Consider the following 19,664-nt stretch of genomic DNA (forward strand, 5'->3'; position numbering starts at 1 on the left):
TTTAATCGATTTCCATAATATTATTGTTATTTACCATTAAAGTTTAAAAAAACGCGAAGGTTTTTATAAAAAGATGAGTTTGACAAAACTTCAATTATAATCTCGTACAAATCGCCTAATCGTCAATATTGACGATTGATTAAATGCCATTACGTAAACCTCCAGCGATTGAAAGATCTCCCGGCCACTGAAAAGCTATCTTTGGGGCACTTCTGTTCTGTACCTAGTCCGGTTCCTCAGTCCCTTGCAAATAATAGGCCACATTTTCACGATTCTTGGAAGGAAAAATATAAAGTGGGCTTAATTTTTCATAAATAAAAGTATTTTCCTTGTCATACATGAAAGTTTTACCTAAAATTTTGAACGGGGATTTGTTTCACTCTCCGCAAGTGTAAAAAATGAAACTTTATGCGACAGCTGGTTCAAGTTTAGCACAGCTATAGAACGTAGACCACGTGAATTTAAGAACAATAATCATGCATGTTTGGATGATTTAATAGCGACATTTTTGTAAAAAAAATCAACCAAATGCACAACGGCATACTGGGTTGCATGAACCAGTGAAATATCTGCATAAAATACATTTGTATAAAAATATACATTTAATAAAAGAAGAAAAACATAATTTTGGTAGTGGAATTGAGAGAAAAATAATTTAAAATATATACACAATTATGTAGATAATTTTAAATTAAACTGTGTAAAATAATACGGAAATCTTAAAATTATGATAAAAGAGACACAAAAAAAGACAGAAAAACCCATCACAACAAAAAACAACTTAATGAAAATAAAAAGCGAAAAATAACTTAAACACTTTATACACGGAAAGGAGTTCGTTATTAACCTAGTGTATATATGGTAAATTGATCTGAGGATAAATAGAAGATATCAACTCCTGAAAGATGTCACTCTAATCTGTGCATGTTCATATTTGTGTGCAGTTAGTTTGTGCGTGTGTTTCTGAAGACAGTGTCGATGATTTGAAATATAAATTTTAGACTACAGACAACTTATAACTTAAGGCAAACAAATTGAATCCACCAGCTCACCAGTCTAAATCAAAATGTATAGTGTGTCACCAATGAGCATGATGAATGTTGCTTAAAATTGTACGTGTTATTTATATTTTGAAATGTCTATATCAAAATATACAATGTCTCACCAATGAGCATGATGCTGCTTAAAATTGTACGTGTTATTTATTTTTTGACACGTCTATATCAAAATGTACAATGTCTGGTGAGACATTGTACATTTTGATATTTTGAATTTTGATGTATTGGTGAATGAGCATAATGTGCTTAAAATTGCCTGTGTTATTTATATTTTGACATGTACTGATAGACGATAATATTACAGTAACATATTTAACTGTATGATGGGTTGATGGGTACTGCCAACTCGGGGTCACTTGTTAAAAAAAAAGCCTACTTGGTATTGTGTGTAGTCACAACGTCACAAGTCATAACGTTAAACTGCTTATGGTTAACAACAGTTGAAGTTGAACAATTGAGTGTGCCTATGCGCGACATGCTCTGAATTTGCATAATAATTGACTCACTGTGGTGGAAGTGAATGCACTAAAAACAGAAAACTTCATTCGTAAAATATTTTTATATGATTTTTAAACAAAGTGTCTAATATCTTTTTATCTAATTCTATTTAGGTATTCAATATTTTGATTATGCCTACTGTGGGAGAACGGTCCGTCTAAATTGCTAATAGCCGGGAGATCTAGAACGAGATCAGAAAATTTCTTTGATCAGATCAATTCGGACAAACGTAGCCAAATAAATTATTACTGTGTGCTGTTATTTTCACTTCGAATATGGAGGGAGTTTGATTTTTTTTATCAACCTACTTTAAAATCACCGAATATGTACGTACCTCTGTGATAGACCTTATAAGATTAATAATTTACTATTACAAGAACGGAGATTATCTGTTTTTCTTCAGCGAAATACCTTGTACCACTTACCTCTAATCCTCTAATGAATAAGATAGCATCTTTACAAGTGTGGCTGTATGTTTTGCTGATACCATGGGATACAAAATGACGAGTAACGAACAAAAAGGTGCTAAAATTACTCAAGTGGATTATAAGATCCTGAAAGTATGTATTGTATAGAATTATAAAACGGCATTCCTCAGACCCGTGATAAAGTTGCAATAACTGCTAAAGTTGATCATAAAAAGAGTAGTGGAAGATGTGGAAGGAAAGGTGCAAAAATTTTCATGGCTAAAGAACATTCGTCGGCAAATTTTGTGAAGACGTGGATTTGGAAGGATATCTACAAAAAAGGTAATTTATTAGACGTCTTATTAATGAGATTGTTTAAACTTTTTGAGTACATATTATTATAACTACTATTTCCCTTTTTCGTTCGAACGAATTTCAAACTTTTAAAATTCCCTCTGTTTCAATTCCATCTGTTTGTCAATCTTCAGTGGACTCTCATATGCACAATACACGTCAAAGACACCGTACACTTGTTCTCCTCAGACATCGAACTGCTGTGTTTGACGGTAGTTACAGCTATTCCTCAACAAAACTTTGGAATGAAATACCAATGTCTGTTCGAATATCGAAATCGTTGGAAGAAGCTCTCCAGCGAATGGTTGCTGACTGCACACGCAGTCAACAACACAACGTCCACAATTGATAGAATTCATAAATACCCAGTGATATCAATAGCCACCTGTGGTCGTGATTTTATTATTTAATTATAATTTTATTTGCTTTAATTTAAATGTTCATTATTCGATATTACGTTAAGTTTCCTCGGGCGTCCCGACTTTTCTACTGTTCATCTAAACACTCAGAAGCACTGATAAGAACAAACTTAGAATTTTTCAGTGATATCAGACGATTACTTTACGAGTTTTGCGAGCGCAAACATACGCGGGCTGAGTTTGTATATTATGAAGATATTAACGGTGAATGGTCGATAAATTACAGAATTCTTTTAAAACTTTATTAATAAATATTTATATTAATTAAGTTATCATTTGAATGAATGGATAACATGGTTATACACATCTCTAATCTATCTAAATCTATTGAGGCCATCAAACAGCATTTTTGTCGTAGGTTATTATATATTTGCATTTTACTCGGCTATATTTGTAGTGTAAATAAATAGGCTTTTAAACTGTGAGTTTGCCCCGGGCGGAGCCTCAGTTTTAGCTACAATTGGCCTACTGTCAATTTAGTCACGGTTGCTTTGCTTTAGGCTTTAGGCAAATATTATAACCGAATTGGCGATTACCGAGTACCGACTGTCTGTTAGGAAACTATGAATTTAAAGTTAATTTTGCGAACTACATTGGTTAATATTTTATCTGTTGTGCGCTATGAATGAATAAGCGAAGGAAATGTGTAAGGCCTTGAAAGCTTGCGACGTTAACCAACCACACTGATGTGATAATTTGATGGGAAAATATTGAAATTATAACGACACCGGTTTGGTCGATTGGGGATTTTGAAATATGTTTCTGTGACTACTTTGTGTATGTATTTTGTAAAGTAGAAACAAGTCCAGGGCCGGACCAAGGCGGGCGTAATTGGAGCAGTCCGCAAAACAGCCCCAACACCCTCGCCCCTGAGATTATATAAATTTCATAAAAATGTAAATCGAATATTATTGATTACAGTGATCACATACCTAAGTGTGTACCGGTTTTGAAAAGGTGCGCCAAAATTTAACTTGCCCAAGCGCCGTTTGGTACAGGGCCGGCCCTGAACCCGTCTGTATATATTTTACATTTTGACCTTTTTAATTGACGGCCCCATAAATAGAATATTTCTTTAATTTAAGAAATCCGTTGATAGAACCCAGTACTTAACGTGTTACAGGTACGACCCTCATGTTTCCCTTCCCCCTTTCTTACCTATATCTCTGCTGCTATCGCTTCTATCACTTTTGCACCACATAATTACTTTTATTATTTCCAATGACGATACTTTGTAATAATTTATACACATATTTAGTACAATTAATTTAACTCTGCCCTGTAGAATATACAGTTGTATCAAATAAAGCAATCCTACACACTGAAGAAAATTTTGCTCGATAAAGTATTTCACGAAATTTTAAAATTGAAAATCATACTAATATTGTTTCCTTTTCAAATATATTTAAATGTTTCTAAGATTATTTATAATATTTTACTTGAATACTAGAAGAGTCTGTGTGCCTGTATGTTGATATTTCGCATTTTATTAATAGCATCGCATTGTACAAATGTAACAAGTAGCTAATGTGACCGGTTTGGTTTGGTTGTACAGAGGTAGGAGGTCGGAGGTAGGCGTCATGTCGGTGTCGGGGCGGCCGGGAGCGGAGCGGCGCTACTCCGTGCCCTCCAACCCCTTCCTGCACGACCCCCGCGCCATGCAGTCCGAGGACCTGCACGCCTGGTCCATCTACAGGTCACTAGAGCACCCTTATCTATCTCACTCACCCTGATCACTCACCACACCATGTCTGTGTCGGGGCGGCCTGGAGCGAATCGGCACTACTCCGTGCCCTCCAACCCCTTCCTGCACGCCTGGTCCATCTACAGGTCACTAGAGCACCCTTATCTATCTCACTCACCCTGATCACTCACCACACCATGTCTGTGTCGGGGCGGCCTGGAGCGGAGCGGCGCTACTCCGTGCCCTCCAACCCCTTCCTGCACGACCCCGCGCCATGCAGTCCGAGGACTTGCACGCCTGGTCCATCTACAGGTCACTAGAGCACCCTTATCTATCTCACTCACCCTGGTCACTCACCACACCATGTCTGTCTCGGGGCGGCCTGGAGCTGAGCGGCGCTACTCCGTGCCCTCCAACCCCTTCCTGCACGACCCCGCGCCATGCAGTCCGAGGACTTGCACGCCTGGTCCATCTACAGGTCACTAGAGCACCCTTATCTATCTCACTCACCCTGATCACTCACCACACCATGTCTGTGTCGGGGCGGCCTGGAGCGGAGCGGCGCTACTCCGTGCCCTCCAACCCCTTCCTGCACGACCCCGCGCCATGCAGTCCGAGGACTTGCACGCCTGGTCCATCTACAGGTCACTAGAGCACCCTTATCTATCTCACTCACCCTGGTCACTCACCACACCATGTCTGTCTCGGGGCGGCCTGGAGCTGAGCGGCGCTACTCCGTGCCCTCCAACCCCTTCCTGCACGACCCCGCGCCATGCAGTCCGAGGACTTGCACGCCTGGTCCATCTACAGGTCACTAGAGCACCCTTATCTATCTCACTCACCCTGATCACTCACCACACCATGTCTGTGTCGGGGCGGTCTGGAGCGAAGCGGCGCTACTCTGTGCTCTCCAAACCTTCCATCACGACCCCCCGCGCCATCCACTCCGAGGACCTTCACATCTGGTCCATCTACAGGTCACTAGAGCACCCTTTTCTATCTCACTCACCCTGATAACTCACCACACCATGTGATGTCAGTGACGGGGCGGCTTGGAGCGAAGCCCCCCAAACCTTCCATCACGACCCCCACGCCATCCACTCCGAGGACCTTCACATCTGGTCCATCTACAGGTCACTAGAGCACCCTTTTCTATCTCACTCACCCTGATAACTCACCACACCATGTGATGTCAGTGACGGGGCGGCTTGGAGCGAAGCCCCCCAAACCTTCCATCACGACCCCCACGCCATCCAGTCCGAAGACTTGCACATCTGGTCCATCTGCAGGTCACTAGAGCACCCTTAACTATCTCACTCACCATATCATGTTTGTATTGAGGCGGCCTTGAGTGGAGCGGCGCTACTCCGTGCCCTCCAAACCCTTCCTGCACGACCTCCGCGCCATGCAGTCCGAGGAACTGCACGCCTGGTCCATCTACAGGTCACTAGAGCACCTTTATATATCTTACACACCCTGATCACTCACCACACCATGTCGCGTATGTGTTGAGGCGGCCTGGAGCGGACCGGCGCTACTCCGTGCCCTTCAACCCCTTCCTGCACGCCTGGTCCATCTGCAGGTCACTAGAGCACCCTTATCTATCTCACTCATGTAAACGCATTTCCATACAAATGTGCCATACAGTTATTTAAGTTTCAAACTAGTATAGCCACTCTTAATAAAGGAGTAAGCAATATCTCTTGTAAAGATGCCTTCACAACCACCGACATTCCTATTTACCTACGTAAATATTTTACAAACACCAAAGGATACCTATTTCAAATAAAATATTATACGCATGAAATTATTTTTCTACAATCCCAGAGAAACTTATACATTCAAACACAAATAAAAAAAAATACACTCCACGTCCTATCATGTTATAAAAAAATCAGTGATGGGCTGAAGATAAGCCTATCTTTATATGTATTGATTCAAATAGAATTAAGTGTATTTGAGTGAAATGGAATTGAACGGAATTTGAATGGAATTGAAAGGAATATCATGAAATTGAATAGAATTGGATCGGATGAAATGAATCAATTTTTTTACATTAACCCCACATAGGAGGCCTTGAGGGACATTGTTTTCCTCAGGGCCTATGTCATCTTTTGAGATGCTGCGAGGGCGGTTTTTTTTAAGGTAAGGAAGGAGAGGAAGTTCTGTGAAGGTAAAAGGTATGAGGAATGGGTAGGAATCTAGGGATCAATGTGTCCAGGAGTGACGAACATATCCCTCCCACTGCGGCGCAAAGCCATGGGTCGAGAGACTAGTTGGAGATGTCAAAGGGTTTTCCCAAACCAGCCTCTCTCGATCTGACACACCACGCAGCCGGTGGGCATCCCTATCTTGAACGCACCTCACCCGATGAACCGGGGAATCCCTGCTAACACTTGGGTTGACCTATGGCAGAAGTGTTGGTTATCCAATAAATGGTTTCTGGGGCGGCGGGACCCAAACCCACCTCCCAAATTGAATGGAATTGAATGTAATAGAATCGAATGGAAGCGGTAGTGAAATTCAATGAAATTGAACTGAATTGGTATGGAAATTAACGGAGTTGAACGGAAATGAACGAAATTGATTCTATAATCTAACGAAATTTGTATGGAATTGAATGGAATAATATAGAATTTATTTGAATGTTTTTGGAATTGAATGAAATAGGATGTAATTTATATGGAATTTGTGTAGAACTGAATGGAATTTGTATGGAATTTAAATAATTTCTTTAGTTTGATTTAATAATATTCTCTGTATTTTTTGTCTGTAAATTATTTTATTTTTATTTTATTTGGGATACCAACAGTTTACAATAATAACAACATAATAATAATTGAGTTACAATAAATAAACCATTTACAGGTTTCCACATAGGTATTGTATACAAGTGTATCTGAGTGTGATTCCGAGATATTTACTATATTATATTTAAGTTTGTAAATTATTAGCACACATAAAATGATGTCAACTAACTCAAGATAAATATTTATTTATTAATTACATATATTTAAATACAAAAAAATTATTTGCAACCATTATACCAACCAAATATTTTTATAATCTGATTAACGATTTCAAAATACGAAAATCGAATAGTTCGAAATACGAAAATTGATAATTCAATTGCATGAAATACTAAAATTGATACTGAATCACGGTGACATCGACATCTCTTTTAATTTTTTTTTAAATGTCACACTTTCACCAAATCGTATTAAAACGATTCTTTCGTAACATTATTAGTTTCTTTAAATGTCTTACGTTGTCCATATGTTTTTATTTTTATATCGTGCAAATTTGTTAGGAATCAATACATCCTCGTTATTTATTAATTTTGATCTTCGCCAACATTTAAAATCGTTCCAATATTTTAAAAATCTGATCCTTACATTTTATTAATGATGTTTTAACTATTTCCAGGCAAAATCTGAATTCAGACTTTACAGACAGTGCTTTGGGCAGCACTGACAAGAGTCCCCTTCCTTACGGGAACTTCCAGTTAAGAGACACCACAGTGCAGTCCATACTGTCACATCCTCGATATGGCCCCAAGTAAGTCAACCCTACTTGACGTATTTCTTTATTTTCGACGAAGTATATATTACAACCAACTGCGCAATTCATATTTAATATATTCACTAAATTCTTTTTAATTACTATACAGATCGGCTCTGGGGTCTAACATGTACACGTATCTAAAATTTGGCCTCCCCCGAGTCTTCCCTCCAAATCACAATGGCTCCCAAAGGTCTGGCACTCCTCGAGCTAAGACTTCCATTGGAAGTGAAATGAAGCCAGTTCCCAGGTAAGCAAAATATTCACATAATGATTTAGTTTTATTTTTATTATGAGCATTAATCTATTGAATAATATTACTCGCAAATTTATTTATTTTTTAATTGTTTTTATATATTGTAGAGTGTCCAGGGTAAGCCGAGGAAATAGGGAAAACTCATCTGGATATGATAGTTCAGACAATGAAACCTCCCAGCAATACAAATATAACAGAAAATATAGATCAGATCCAGATTTCCGGTTACAAAACCTTCAGCCATCTTATCCGGTAAGCTCCCAACGTCAATAATTCATGTAAATAATGTTGTACTATATTATTTCTGTGCAACTTCCAAAAGAATCCATTATAATATTTCTCAATTAACAGTTTTGAAATGTGCTCAAATGGTTCACTCACAATAAGCCAGTGGCGAACTAACTACGCACTAATGAATGTCTTCAATCATCAAGACACATTTCTATTTCTTCTACCATATCCCGACTTAACTAACATCTCTACCTTTTGTAGGGTTCCAGCATTCCCTTGGTAGCGATGCATCAGGCGGGCATCAGGGCAGGGCCGGGCCAGTCCAACCACTCCAACCAGCAGCAGACGCAGCAATCTCAGCAGCAATGGACCTCCACGCGCAACAAATCCGTCAGTGAGGCCAACCTACTGGCTATGGAGACCAGGAACTACGGGACCCGCCAGTCCTATAACAACAGGAGAAACAGTATGGCCGAGTTTGGAAACGATGGTGAACAGAGGTAATTCATCTCATTTTCATTAACAACAATAAACTAATGAAATAACTTCATTCATACAAGAACCTTGGCTGAAATCTAAGTTAGATATTAGCATGAACAAAACATAAGCTCTTGCTAGTCTGAGTACCACATCTTTTTATGTGTAAAGGTGCTGGTAAACGAGCAAGTTAAATTGCCTATATTGCCTATTGCCAAACAATTGTCTTGGCTGTCAATAGTCTTGCAGCGCAAGGTGTTGGTCATGAATATTTTCATGTCCCAACAAGATTGCCATAATGTGTAGTACAAATTCAGAACACAAAGAAACTTGAAAAAGAATTCGTAATTTATTAATATTAACCCCTCCGACTTTTCGCGAACTTGAAGCTAAAATGTCTTTATCGAAATGTCAATTTCACGAAAACGTTGTGTTATTACCGCCTCACAATCAAAGCTCTATAAATGAAACATTACTGAACGGAGCCGAATAGTAAAAACTGTTTTAGAAAGGTTACAAAATAGGCTTTCAAATTGTTGTATCATAAATAAATATTAACATTTGTAAATATTTAAATTTAGAATGGAAACATGAAAAAATTGTAAAAATGACTCACCTGTAATGTTTTATGTAAAAACGATACTAAAATCACGGATAATGTAAAAAAAAACACTTATTTCATCGTACAAATGTACAATAAACAATTCTGTCACTTCACTTTTTGACCATTTCATACAAAATATATTTTTAAAAAAATAATTAAACTTGCGAGGCGGGTCGGCACGTCAAACGGCTTTCTTGGCGTCGTTTTACGATTTGCCGGGTAAAATTTGCTTCCACTGAGTAGGTCTTTTTACGGGTTTCTATGGATAACTTTGAATAGAGATGTGAAGCTTCATTCAATACAAATATTCTACTTTTTGTTTTAGGGATGTCACTAGAAGAATAACGGAGTTATGACGATTTTTGTGGAAACACACGCGTTGACGTGTAAACACGCTTATTGTACTTGACTGCTATCGTTATTTTATCGTGTATATCTGCTTACGTTGCTGACCGGTTAATAGCGTTCAAAATGATGACAGAGGTGACGAACAGAGACGCACATATGTAACAGAGCGATAAAGGAATAGATTAGGCCCGGTGAATATTGTCGTTACATCGGAAACTGAACAAAATCTCATCAACAAAACGATTCATCCAAAAGAATAGGCTTTACATGAAAATCTTGCCCAATTATGGCTAATGCACCCAGTGAGGCTCACATTACCAAATCATATTCTATAAAAAAATTATTCTAATGTATCCATAGACAATTTAGAAATCTTGACAGAACTATCTTGCCGGCAAGAAATTATCGTAAAAAGTTTCTCGTTTACCAGAGCCCTTAGGGGACACATTTGAACCTGTCAACCTATCAGGTGAACTATAATATGTTTTATTCTTCTAGTCAAATAGGTCGTCCGATGTCCAAAGCTGATAGCCATCTGTCTCTCATGCAGACCAGGAAGGGACACCATCAACCCCCCTCCGTCATGCGCGGGGACTATGGGGACGGCCATGCTCCCCACACATCTTATATTTATCCCAACCTGCAGGTATATTTTAAACATATTCATGCATACTCGATCTGTTGTTTACTACTTGACAATCTATTAAAAAAATTGATAAATATCATGTTGTATCATTATTTTCAGATAAAGAATTTAGAAATTGCATCTAGTGAAAACCCCTCGATGCTTCTGGTGTCAGGAATTAGTTGTGAAGCAAAAGCGGGAGAAATTCTGGCCATCATGGCAACTGCAGAGGGAGAAGCCACAGGACTGCTCAATGTGCTCGCTGGCATTGGAAAGGTAAAACATTTTTTTATTCATTTTGACATTTTTCTTCATCTTGATATATAGTATATCTGTACATCATCATTAATTTCATCCCCTTTTCCTCACTGAGTCAGGGATCAATTATTTGAATAAATCACTTCCTAGCATTCCTATCTTACACAACTTTGCTGACCTCAGACCAATCCAGGTAAAGTCTCTACTTGTACAGCCTCTGCATTTATTTTCCCTAGTTTTAGCTTGGACGTCTTCTCTCTGAAATTGCTGAAAAAAATTGTCATGCGAATTGAAAATAAAACTACATGATATTTGCATTATTGTTTTCAGAAATTATCTGGAGATATAATCTTGAATGGCCAACCGGTTTCAAAAGCGACATTGAAAAATGCCACAGCCTATGTGAGGAACAACATAAACATTTGCCCCGACATGACAGTAGTACAAACATTAAAATTCCACGCACAACTTAAATGGCCTAATGCCAAGATGTCTCAGATCAAGGTTGATGCAAAAGATCGTGTAAGTATTGCTTATTCATTTCTGCCTTATCGCTAATGTTTTTCTAAATATAGAATCTGCAATGTTTTTATTTTTCCCTTTTATTATGTGAATACCGCACAAGAGTCCCGACTGCTCTCTCACGCCTGGAGCCAATAAGACCATGGCATTCCCAATTGGGGTATGTTGTGAGAAGGTAGTGGGGAGGGAAAGGGGAAGGTGGCGAAGTACCTAGCTATTCAGATCTGGTCACCAAACATGGTTAAACCCGGTTCAATTCTGAATTCACCAGGATGATACTGATAGTATCTTCCACTCTTTTTTTTTTTTTTTTTTTTTTTTTATAGTGAATACCTCACAAGAGTCCCAACTGCTCCCGTCTGGAGCCAGTGAGACTATGGCATCCCCAATTGGGGGATGTTGTGAGGCTGAAGGTAAGTGGGGAAGGGAAAGAGGAAGGTGGGGAAGTACCTGGCTATTCAGATCTAGTCACTAAACACGGCTAAAGCTATTTGGAGCAACGTTTCAATTCTGAATGGTGGTCTTACACCAGGGCGATACTGGTAGTATCTTCCACTCTGGAACGTGCCGCAAATATACTATATATTATTTTAATTAATTAATTGTGAAATAACACAAATTAATCAAATAAAATTTATTTGCGCACGCCGGGTTCGAACCCGCGACCTTCGGAATGGCAGTCCAATGCGTTACCACTGGACTATGCCGGCCGTCGAACTCTAGAACGTACTACAAATATAAATGATTAAATTGTGAAATAACACAAATCAATCAATAAAATTTACTTGCGCAAGCCAGGATTTGAACCTGTGACCTTCGGATTGCTAGTCAAGAGCCTTACCCCTCGACCACGGAGTCCGTCAGCAGTTCTTGCTTGTGCATGTTGATACATGTAGAAATTTTAAAGTAACAAATTTTTAAATAAAAACATTTTGTTTTTGAACTCCATACTTATCTTAGTCCCATTAATTTCAGATAAATATCCTGATCGAAGAGTTAGGATTGGAGCAAGTCAGGCTAACCAACGTTGGACGATTAACTCGCTCTGAGCTGAGAAGATTAAATGTCGCCTGCCACATGCTTTTAGACACAGTGATTCTAATTCTTGACCAGCCAACTAAAGAAATGGACATCTTCGATACTTTCTTCTTAATAGAATACTTGAGAAACTGGGCCAGTACCGGCAGGATTGTAATAATGACCCTTCACCCTCCAACGTATGAAATATTTGCCATGCTCTCCAAAGTAGTGCTGGTTTCAGCTGGCCGCACCATGTTCAGTGGATACAGAAGAGATCTGATACCGTATTTCGCTTCCATAGATTATCCATGTCCAGCTTTTAAAAATCCCTCAGATTATTACCGTAAGTACTGCTCAAAAATAATTTTCTAAAAAATCTAATAAAATTGGTAGCGGCCGAAAGAAATGAATATGGCGGGAAAAGAGAAATCAAAATATGAGACATCCTCTAAGCCGGGGTTAAATTGCTCAAAAAAATATACTGTGGAAGTTTTTTTTATTATTTTTTAGCTCGGTTTGCTTGTGACAAGTGTTACTATAATGCGTATAAACTGGTCGTTTGCAGTTGCTTTGTTCCTTTCCCGTAATTTGTAGTTCGGCTCGCGAAAATTTTGACCTGTTTATAAGCACCCTTAAAGGTGAGCCAAAAAATAATAAGTTAGTAGGATACAGAAAACTGTTATACAAACGTCTCGACTTCCATACAAAATATAATTATTCAATACATCGGCGTGCGGGTATTCAAATTCAGAACATTTCCAGCGATTATAAATGAATCTAAAAATGTTGGAATGATTTGATATATTTTTTATCACTATTTGGAACAAAGTAACCTCAGATATTATTATGAAACCGTTTTGAACGAGGTTTTGATTGTTAATAATTGTGGTCAGGGTGATGATATTAGATCTTCCACTAGTGAACAATTTACGAATATTATAAAATTTTAATATATCGGTAGCCGAATATGTATTGGTTTTTTTTAAAGACCATTTTTAACGAAATGGACTTTTTCATAACAAACTAATTTTAGTATTGCTTTATGTATTTCTGAGTATTTTTATATTATATAAAAGTATTTTCGTTCCAATTCCATAAAAAAAGTAAAGTAAGGAAAAAATGTAGAGCAAGGAAATAGTAATAATTTGCCAAAATTTCACCATTCCCTGTTTTCTTTCGTATTGGTTTGTTCCACATCTTTTTTTGTACCAATGTCATTGAGTCATTCGCCTGGAATACTGTTGACGAAGAACAAAGCAATATGTACTCGATTCTTGTCTCAAAAAAATATATAGTTGTGTTGGTTTGTTTCGTGTCCATAATTTGTTCTACGTCCACAAAAATGGAAAATAATGTGGCATTTTGTAGAGAGAGAAAACAAAATAACCCCATAATTTCAAAACGGTGTATAAATGCCACGTGAAATTAATATTTATAAGATATATTGATATCCTAACTGAAAATATTGTTCATAACAACGCATAATTGCATAAATAAACCTATCAACATGTAATACTCGTTTACCGCAACTTAAAATGGTCTGCAGAACAAACCAATTCTCTGGTGGTGATAATTTGTATAATGTATAACGTGAACCTCGTTTGATAATTCAAAACTAAAATGTGATTTCTGTTTTTAGTTGACTTGGTGACTTTAGACGACTTATCCGCAGCGGCCATGCTGGAGTCATCGGGTCGCATAGAGCAGCTGGCCGAAGTGTTCAGGAGTGCTCACGCACGGGTTAGGGGTAGTGAAGGAGAGGGGAGCTTGCACCTGGTGCCCCCCATCCCCCTGCCCAGTCCCGTCTGCAAGGCCAACCCTGTGTCACAGGCTTGGATGCTTGTCAAGTATGTTTCCTAATTGTTTATTTAAAAATAGATGTTCCTTACGACAAGCATAAAACCACTATTGAAAAATCAGGTTAACCGTAAATATAATACATAACACCCAGACAAGAAACATTTAAAAAAAAAAAAATATATATATATCCAAGCATTTGCAGCAGAAATGGATTACCCAAAGGTTCGGTAGTCTTGAAACAGGTGGGTAAGGTTTTGATCAATTACCAAATCGTGCATCGATTTATTGTGGTGAATAAGAGATCTCCTTTAAACAGATTTTTATATTAAAAAAATTGGGTGCTATGAAATTTATTTTTTTATATATCTTTGTGGTTGCTTTATGGGGGTCTTTTTGAAGGAGAGGAAGTAATGAACAGCTGAAGAGACACACATTATGAGAAGGAGGATACATAGAGGCCAGCAAATCGTTCTACAGCTTAGCTGTTGAACTCAAGAGTGACTCATAGAAACTACCCATTCTCATGGTTTTAGCGTTTGGTTCACAAAATTTGCATATGCACTGTCCCGAAGTGATCAATGACGCTAGTTCCTCGAAGCATCTTCCATTGAAATATCGGTAGAAAAAAGACAGCACTCCTAACTGATGCCTGCCCTCTAAAGATTAAAATCCTTTGGTCAAGATAGGGGAATCTATCAAACTTACCACAGTTTCAATGATGGATGGTAGCAAAAAGTTATTATACTTCAATTATTTTAACATGGAATTCAAATAAAATGACTTGTTCCTTCTCAGGACAGCGAAAACGTGTTGACCCTTGCTCCAGGCCCACTGGTCCCTTACACATAACTTTCGAAACTTCGTCAATACTAAATGTACTAAATAGTCAATACATCACAAAAGTAATTTAGTATAATGTAAGTTCTGTTTATTTCCAGAAAAACGCTTTTATACACCCAGCCCAACACGATAATAAGCTGGATCACCCGCCTAATCTTAGCTGCCATAGTCTCCCTAATCACGGGCGCCATCTTCTGGGACCTCCCGGCCAGCGACTCGGGGCTCACGCAGCACGACCGTCTCGGCTACCACTACGCCTCCATGTGCGTGTGCGTGTGGCCTCTGCTGCTGCTGCTGGTGATCAAGCCAATACATTCACAACGAAAGTTCATCGAAAGAGATATCGACATTGGACTGTATGGACGAACGGTCTTTTTCCTAACTGATGTAAGCTGAGATATTTTATGAAATGAAAACTTACACTATCTTGTCACCATATAATAAAGAATACAACTAACTATACAAATTTTGAATGGAAACAAATGTTCCATTTAGCCCAATAGCCCAGCGCTCCATCTAACTTACACTCGCCTGACATAGATCTCCATCTTATTTGAATTTCGCAAACACATTTTTGTATTTTAAATTTAAGCCTCGATTAGGCAAATTTTTGGATCACAAAACATGCCCACAAACTATGCTTGTCATCATATAAAATAAATTTACGACGCTTGTGTCCAACATTTTATAGAAATACATCAAACTCTGTATCACTTTCACAAAAAAATATTCTGACATTGCAGTGAACTTTCAACTTCGGTTAATTTCTCTATTTCTTAGATTTATTATCTCTTGGCCATTATTTTAGGATGGCGTAAAACCAATATAAACCACGTTGCTAAAGATTTTTGTTAATAATATTGTGTTTGTTCCAGACAATAACCGACATGCCACCAACAGTATGCATATGGTTAGCTTACCTGATTCCAAGTTATTCAATGTCTGGGCTCTATATGCAGGGATTTGATAACTACAATGGATTCTATTTGTATCTCGGTAAGAAAATGGTTAAATTTAAAAATACACAAATTGCTGAACAGCTTCACTGTGTCTCTCCTCTCACCTCCCAGCTTTACCACAGTGCGATAACAAAGTTAAATGTAAGTGCTGCATTTTAAATTTAACATTTTATTTTCAGGTTACATGATTCTCTACCTCTGCTGTATAAAGATGTTTGTCAAAGCTGTAACCTACGTAATCCCACCGTATAAATGGTCTTCTTACACCAGCGCAGTGCTGCTGTCGATATCCTTTATTGCGTGTGGTTATACCATTCACCACTTGGACATGACTCCGTACACAAGGTGGCTGGAGTATGTGTCCCCTGCGAGATGGGTCATGTCTCTATTATTGGGAAGAGAACTAAGTCCACAAGCTGTTCAGGCCAACCAGATAGCCAAGTGTAGAAATAAACAGGTACATTTCAAATTCATTTCCACCTTTTCTTCGATTTAAGATGTTGCTTTTTTTTGTTTTTGTTTTCAAGTATATTTTATTGAGTTATAAAATATTACATTTTATATCTAGTGTACATCTATTCTAAAACTTCTTTAAACATATTCCATTACCTACATACTAATATTTGGACTTCACAACAAAATCACACAAAAAAATGCAAGGCTTCCTTAACATTTAAAGGGATTTCATTGAACATTTTGAAACCTTTAAAATAAATATTTTTTTGTTTTGCCGATAAATTTGTCTTAGGAAGCCTAAAATCGTGCAGCTTCTCGTAGGATATCCACGGACTGTACTATTAATACTAATACTTTTTAACATTTTTTTTTTTTTTTTTATAACATGACGGCCGCATAGTCCAGTGGTAACGCATTGGACTGCCATTCCGAAGGTCGCGGGTTCGAACCCGGCGTGCGCAAATAAATTTTATTTGATTAATTTGTGTTATTTCACAATTAATTAATTAAAATAATATATAGTATATTTGCGGCACGTTCCAGAGTGGAAGATACTACCAGTATCGCCCTGGTGTAAGACCACCATTCAGAATTGAAACGTTGCTCCAAATGGCTTTAGCCGTGTTTAGTGACTAGATCTGAATAGCCAGGTACTTCCCCACCTTCCTCTTTCCCTTCCCCACTTACCTTCAGCCTCACAACATCCCCCAATTGGGGATGCCATAGTCTCACTGGCTCCAGACGGGAGCAGTTGGGACTCTTGTGAGGTATTCACTATAAAAAAAAATAATAAAAAAAAATGTAATTTACAATTACAATGACAATGACAATATTTAATACTACTCTTCCAGAGAAGCATTAGCTTGTGGTTGGAAGAGGAGTGTACATAATCTGGATACATTTTATTTTTTAACTTTTATATAAATTTAATACTAGTGCATTTTAGACCAAACGTTTGATATTGTAGTGTCTTTTTATTTGACTTCTTATCAGGAGATATTCTTATACGAATTAAACTTGACTGTTGAAGTACAATAATGTATTGATGTGAATTTTTGTATTTACATGACTCGACTGGGAATGCCACTTTTCAGTGGTTTCATGTAGATTAGTTTTCATTCATGGTAAAGTAATTATTTCTAATGAAGGCATTTTTCATACTAAAAATTAAATTTTTTGCGAAATTTGTTTTTTAGGTTATTTTGAGAAACCATTAATGAAATTACTCGACCGTCGTATTTTCAAAATTATAAATAGAATTGCAATATTTTACAAAAACATTTTGAAAAACAAAAAACAACTTTCATATAAACGTCAAGATTTTTAATTAGTTTTACGAATCCGTAAATATTTGTTTTTTTGTGACCCCTGTAGTGTTTTCATTTTGTAGCTTGAAGGGTTTTACCAAACCACCGTCGAATGTATCTGTGTATTTGCTTGAGTATGGTAAAAAAAATCCAGAGAAGTTACAGAAATCTGTTTGTTTCACCATTTGCTTTACAAACATATGAATGGTTTCTACTTTCAGGTCCAGAAACAAGACATCATTGTGCAAGTCCACTGCCCCACGCCAAACGGAACCCAAGTCCTTCTCAACACGGGATACGAGCGATCCAACTATCTGTGGGAATATGCAGAAGAGAGCACCGTTATAGCTCTGGTTATCTTTTGGATTGTATGCTTCCTGGTATCTTGTGCAGCATTTGTGTTTGATTGTTGTAGATATGGGAAAAGATTAACAAAACAATCAGGTAGAGGCAACAAGTGCACACCCAACACACCTTGATCTAACCATGATTGTGTTAAACTAAACAAGTGTGCTGTCGTCAAACATGGCCAAATTTAGAACGGGAATTGTAGTCATACTTCAAAACTTGAAAGCTTTGACCGAGTTGCTTTTGAGATCCAGGACAATTTGTGGGTAAAGGTGCAATAATATTGACCCAATTATTAATGAGGTACGAACGTACAAGAATGTTCATATGGTTGAACCTTCCATAGAAGTTAATTTTATTCATATTCGTGTCAGAGATATTGTGTAAATTTGAATAACAATCTTGAAGAACATGTTTATCGTCCATATTTATATAAGTGTCTTGTAAAGATAATAATATTTATATTTTAATAAGTCCTTAAGAAATTTCATACAAAGTAGTTATGTAATAATTATTGAAATAAAAATAAAAATATTTTTTATGTACAATACAAAACTTATTTTATTAAATCCTTGTACCTGTCTTCCCACCCTTTAAAAAAATCACCAATCTTTTTTTGAGCTTGGCTTTTTTTTCCCATTATTTGTGGCTTCCACCCTTCAAGGGTGTTCTTGGCCATCATTTAAAATTATGGAGAAATGAAAGGTGAATTTGAATTTGAATTTATTTAAATAGGCAGATTTCAAAATTATAGTGAAAATTGGAGTCGAGTTCAAACTTAAAAGAGATGAGATGTTGAATGGAGGGGAGGCAATTGAGCTTGCCTTCTTTAGCTGGTATTTTATAGTATCGTATTATATTATCGTATTATCATGAGATGGAAGTTTTGACTGACTAGGATTGACACTTTCCAGTCTGCGACTTTGGACGCATGCTAAGTGTATCACCTCATGAATAGGACACATAGTTTAGATAGAAAAAATTTGCAAACCAAACACAAACACAGTTCGGGCTCGGCCGATTAGCAGAAAATATCTACACAAACGGAGTTCGTACTCGGCGGGATGAGGAAAGAAGGTGAGTAAAGTTCCGGCCAACTGGAAAAAAAATGCATACCGATCGGCGTGGCCTGGAAAGTGTTAAATTAAGTTTTGATGTCAGAGTTATAGCAATTTACACCAAATGTAAATATGTATATAATTCAAATAACATGAAGAAAGATTTTCAAAATTTATAGTTTTCTTAATCAGAAAAAACGATACTGATAATTTTATTAATGTTTATGTCGAGTAAAGATTTTTTCACACCCTTAGGATACGACCAACTACAATAGCAGTTCAGTGAAATCATGACTACCTTCAGATGCACTGCAATGTGCAGTGTATAGAGCTAGGTTTTAGAAGTTTTGAACGCATTTCAATATTGTCCATGAAAATTCCTAAGTAAAATGTTGACATTGTAGATGCCTGTCAATTATTTTAATATTATATTTGGCTTTGAGGTATTTACAAAATATTAGCCGTCTTCTAAAGGGTAACTCGCACAAAAGGCCCTGAGGGAAAGGAGAAGGAGACAAAAATACTTTTGGCAAATTTCAACGTTCATTTTCGGGTTCTGTGAATGTCCTATTCA

General features: G+C 37.4%; 1 protein-coding gene across 2 annotated transcripts in view; it reads left to right on the plus strand.

Moving 5' to 3' along the window:
- Nucleotides 1–18,568, plus strand: part of LOC149426965 (ATP-binding cassette sub-family G member 8) — a 96,324-nt gene extending 77,756 nt beyond the window's left edge. The window contains exons 2-15 of one of the 2 annotated variants that reach the window (XM_089634470.1): nucleotides 4,292–4,432; nucleotides 7,847–7,978; nucleotides 8,091–8,231; nucleotides 8,345–8,489; nucleotides 8,730–8,968; nucleotides 10,396–10,543; nucleotides 10,643–10,798; nucleotides 11,111–11,302; nucleotides 12,278–12,665; nucleotides 13,962–14,169; nucleotides 15,061–15,349; nucleotides 15,838–15,958; nucleotides 16,101–16,378; nucleotides 17,906–18,568. In XM_089634470.1, coding sequence (XP_089490596.1) covers nucleotides 4,317–4,432; nucleotides 7,847–7,978; nucleotides 8,091–8,231; nucleotides 8,345–8,489; nucleotides 8,730–8,968; nucleotides 10,396–10,543; nucleotides 10,643–10,798; nucleotides 11,111–11,302; nucleotides 12,278–12,665; nucleotides 13,962–14,169; nucleotides 15,061–15,349; nucleotides 15,838–15,958; nucleotides 16,101–16,378; nucleotides 17,906–18,163 — 2,811 coding nt within the window. In that variant the 5' untranslated portion in view covers nucleotides 4,292–4,316 and the 3' untranslated portion in view covers nucleotides 18,164–18,568. Of the gene's footprint in view, nucleotides 1–4,291; nucleotides 4,433–5,760; nucleotides 5,864–7,846; nucleotides 7,979–8,090; nucleotides 8,232–8,344; nucleotides 8,490–8,729; nucleotides 8,969–10,395; nucleotides 10,544–10,642; nucleotides 10,799–11,110; nucleotides 11,303–12,277; nucleotides 12,666–13,961; nucleotides 14,170–15,060; nucleotides 15,350–15,837; nucleotides 15,959–16,100; nucleotides 16,379–17,905 lie in introns of those variants that run through there. The other variant, XM_089634479.1, reaches the window with a different exon arrangement.
- The last annotated feature ends 1,096 nt before the right edge of the window (nucleotides 18,569–19,664 follow it).

This window comes from Hesperophylax consimilis, chromosome 1 (assembly GCF_061612785.1).
Source record: "Hesperophylax consimilis isolate HC1 chromosome 1, BYU_Hcon_1.0, whole genome shotgun sequence".
Classification (NCBI taxonomy): domain Eukaryota; kingdom Metazoa; phylum Arthropoda; class Insecta; order Trichoptera; family Limnephilidae; genus Hesperophylax; species Hesperophylax consimilis.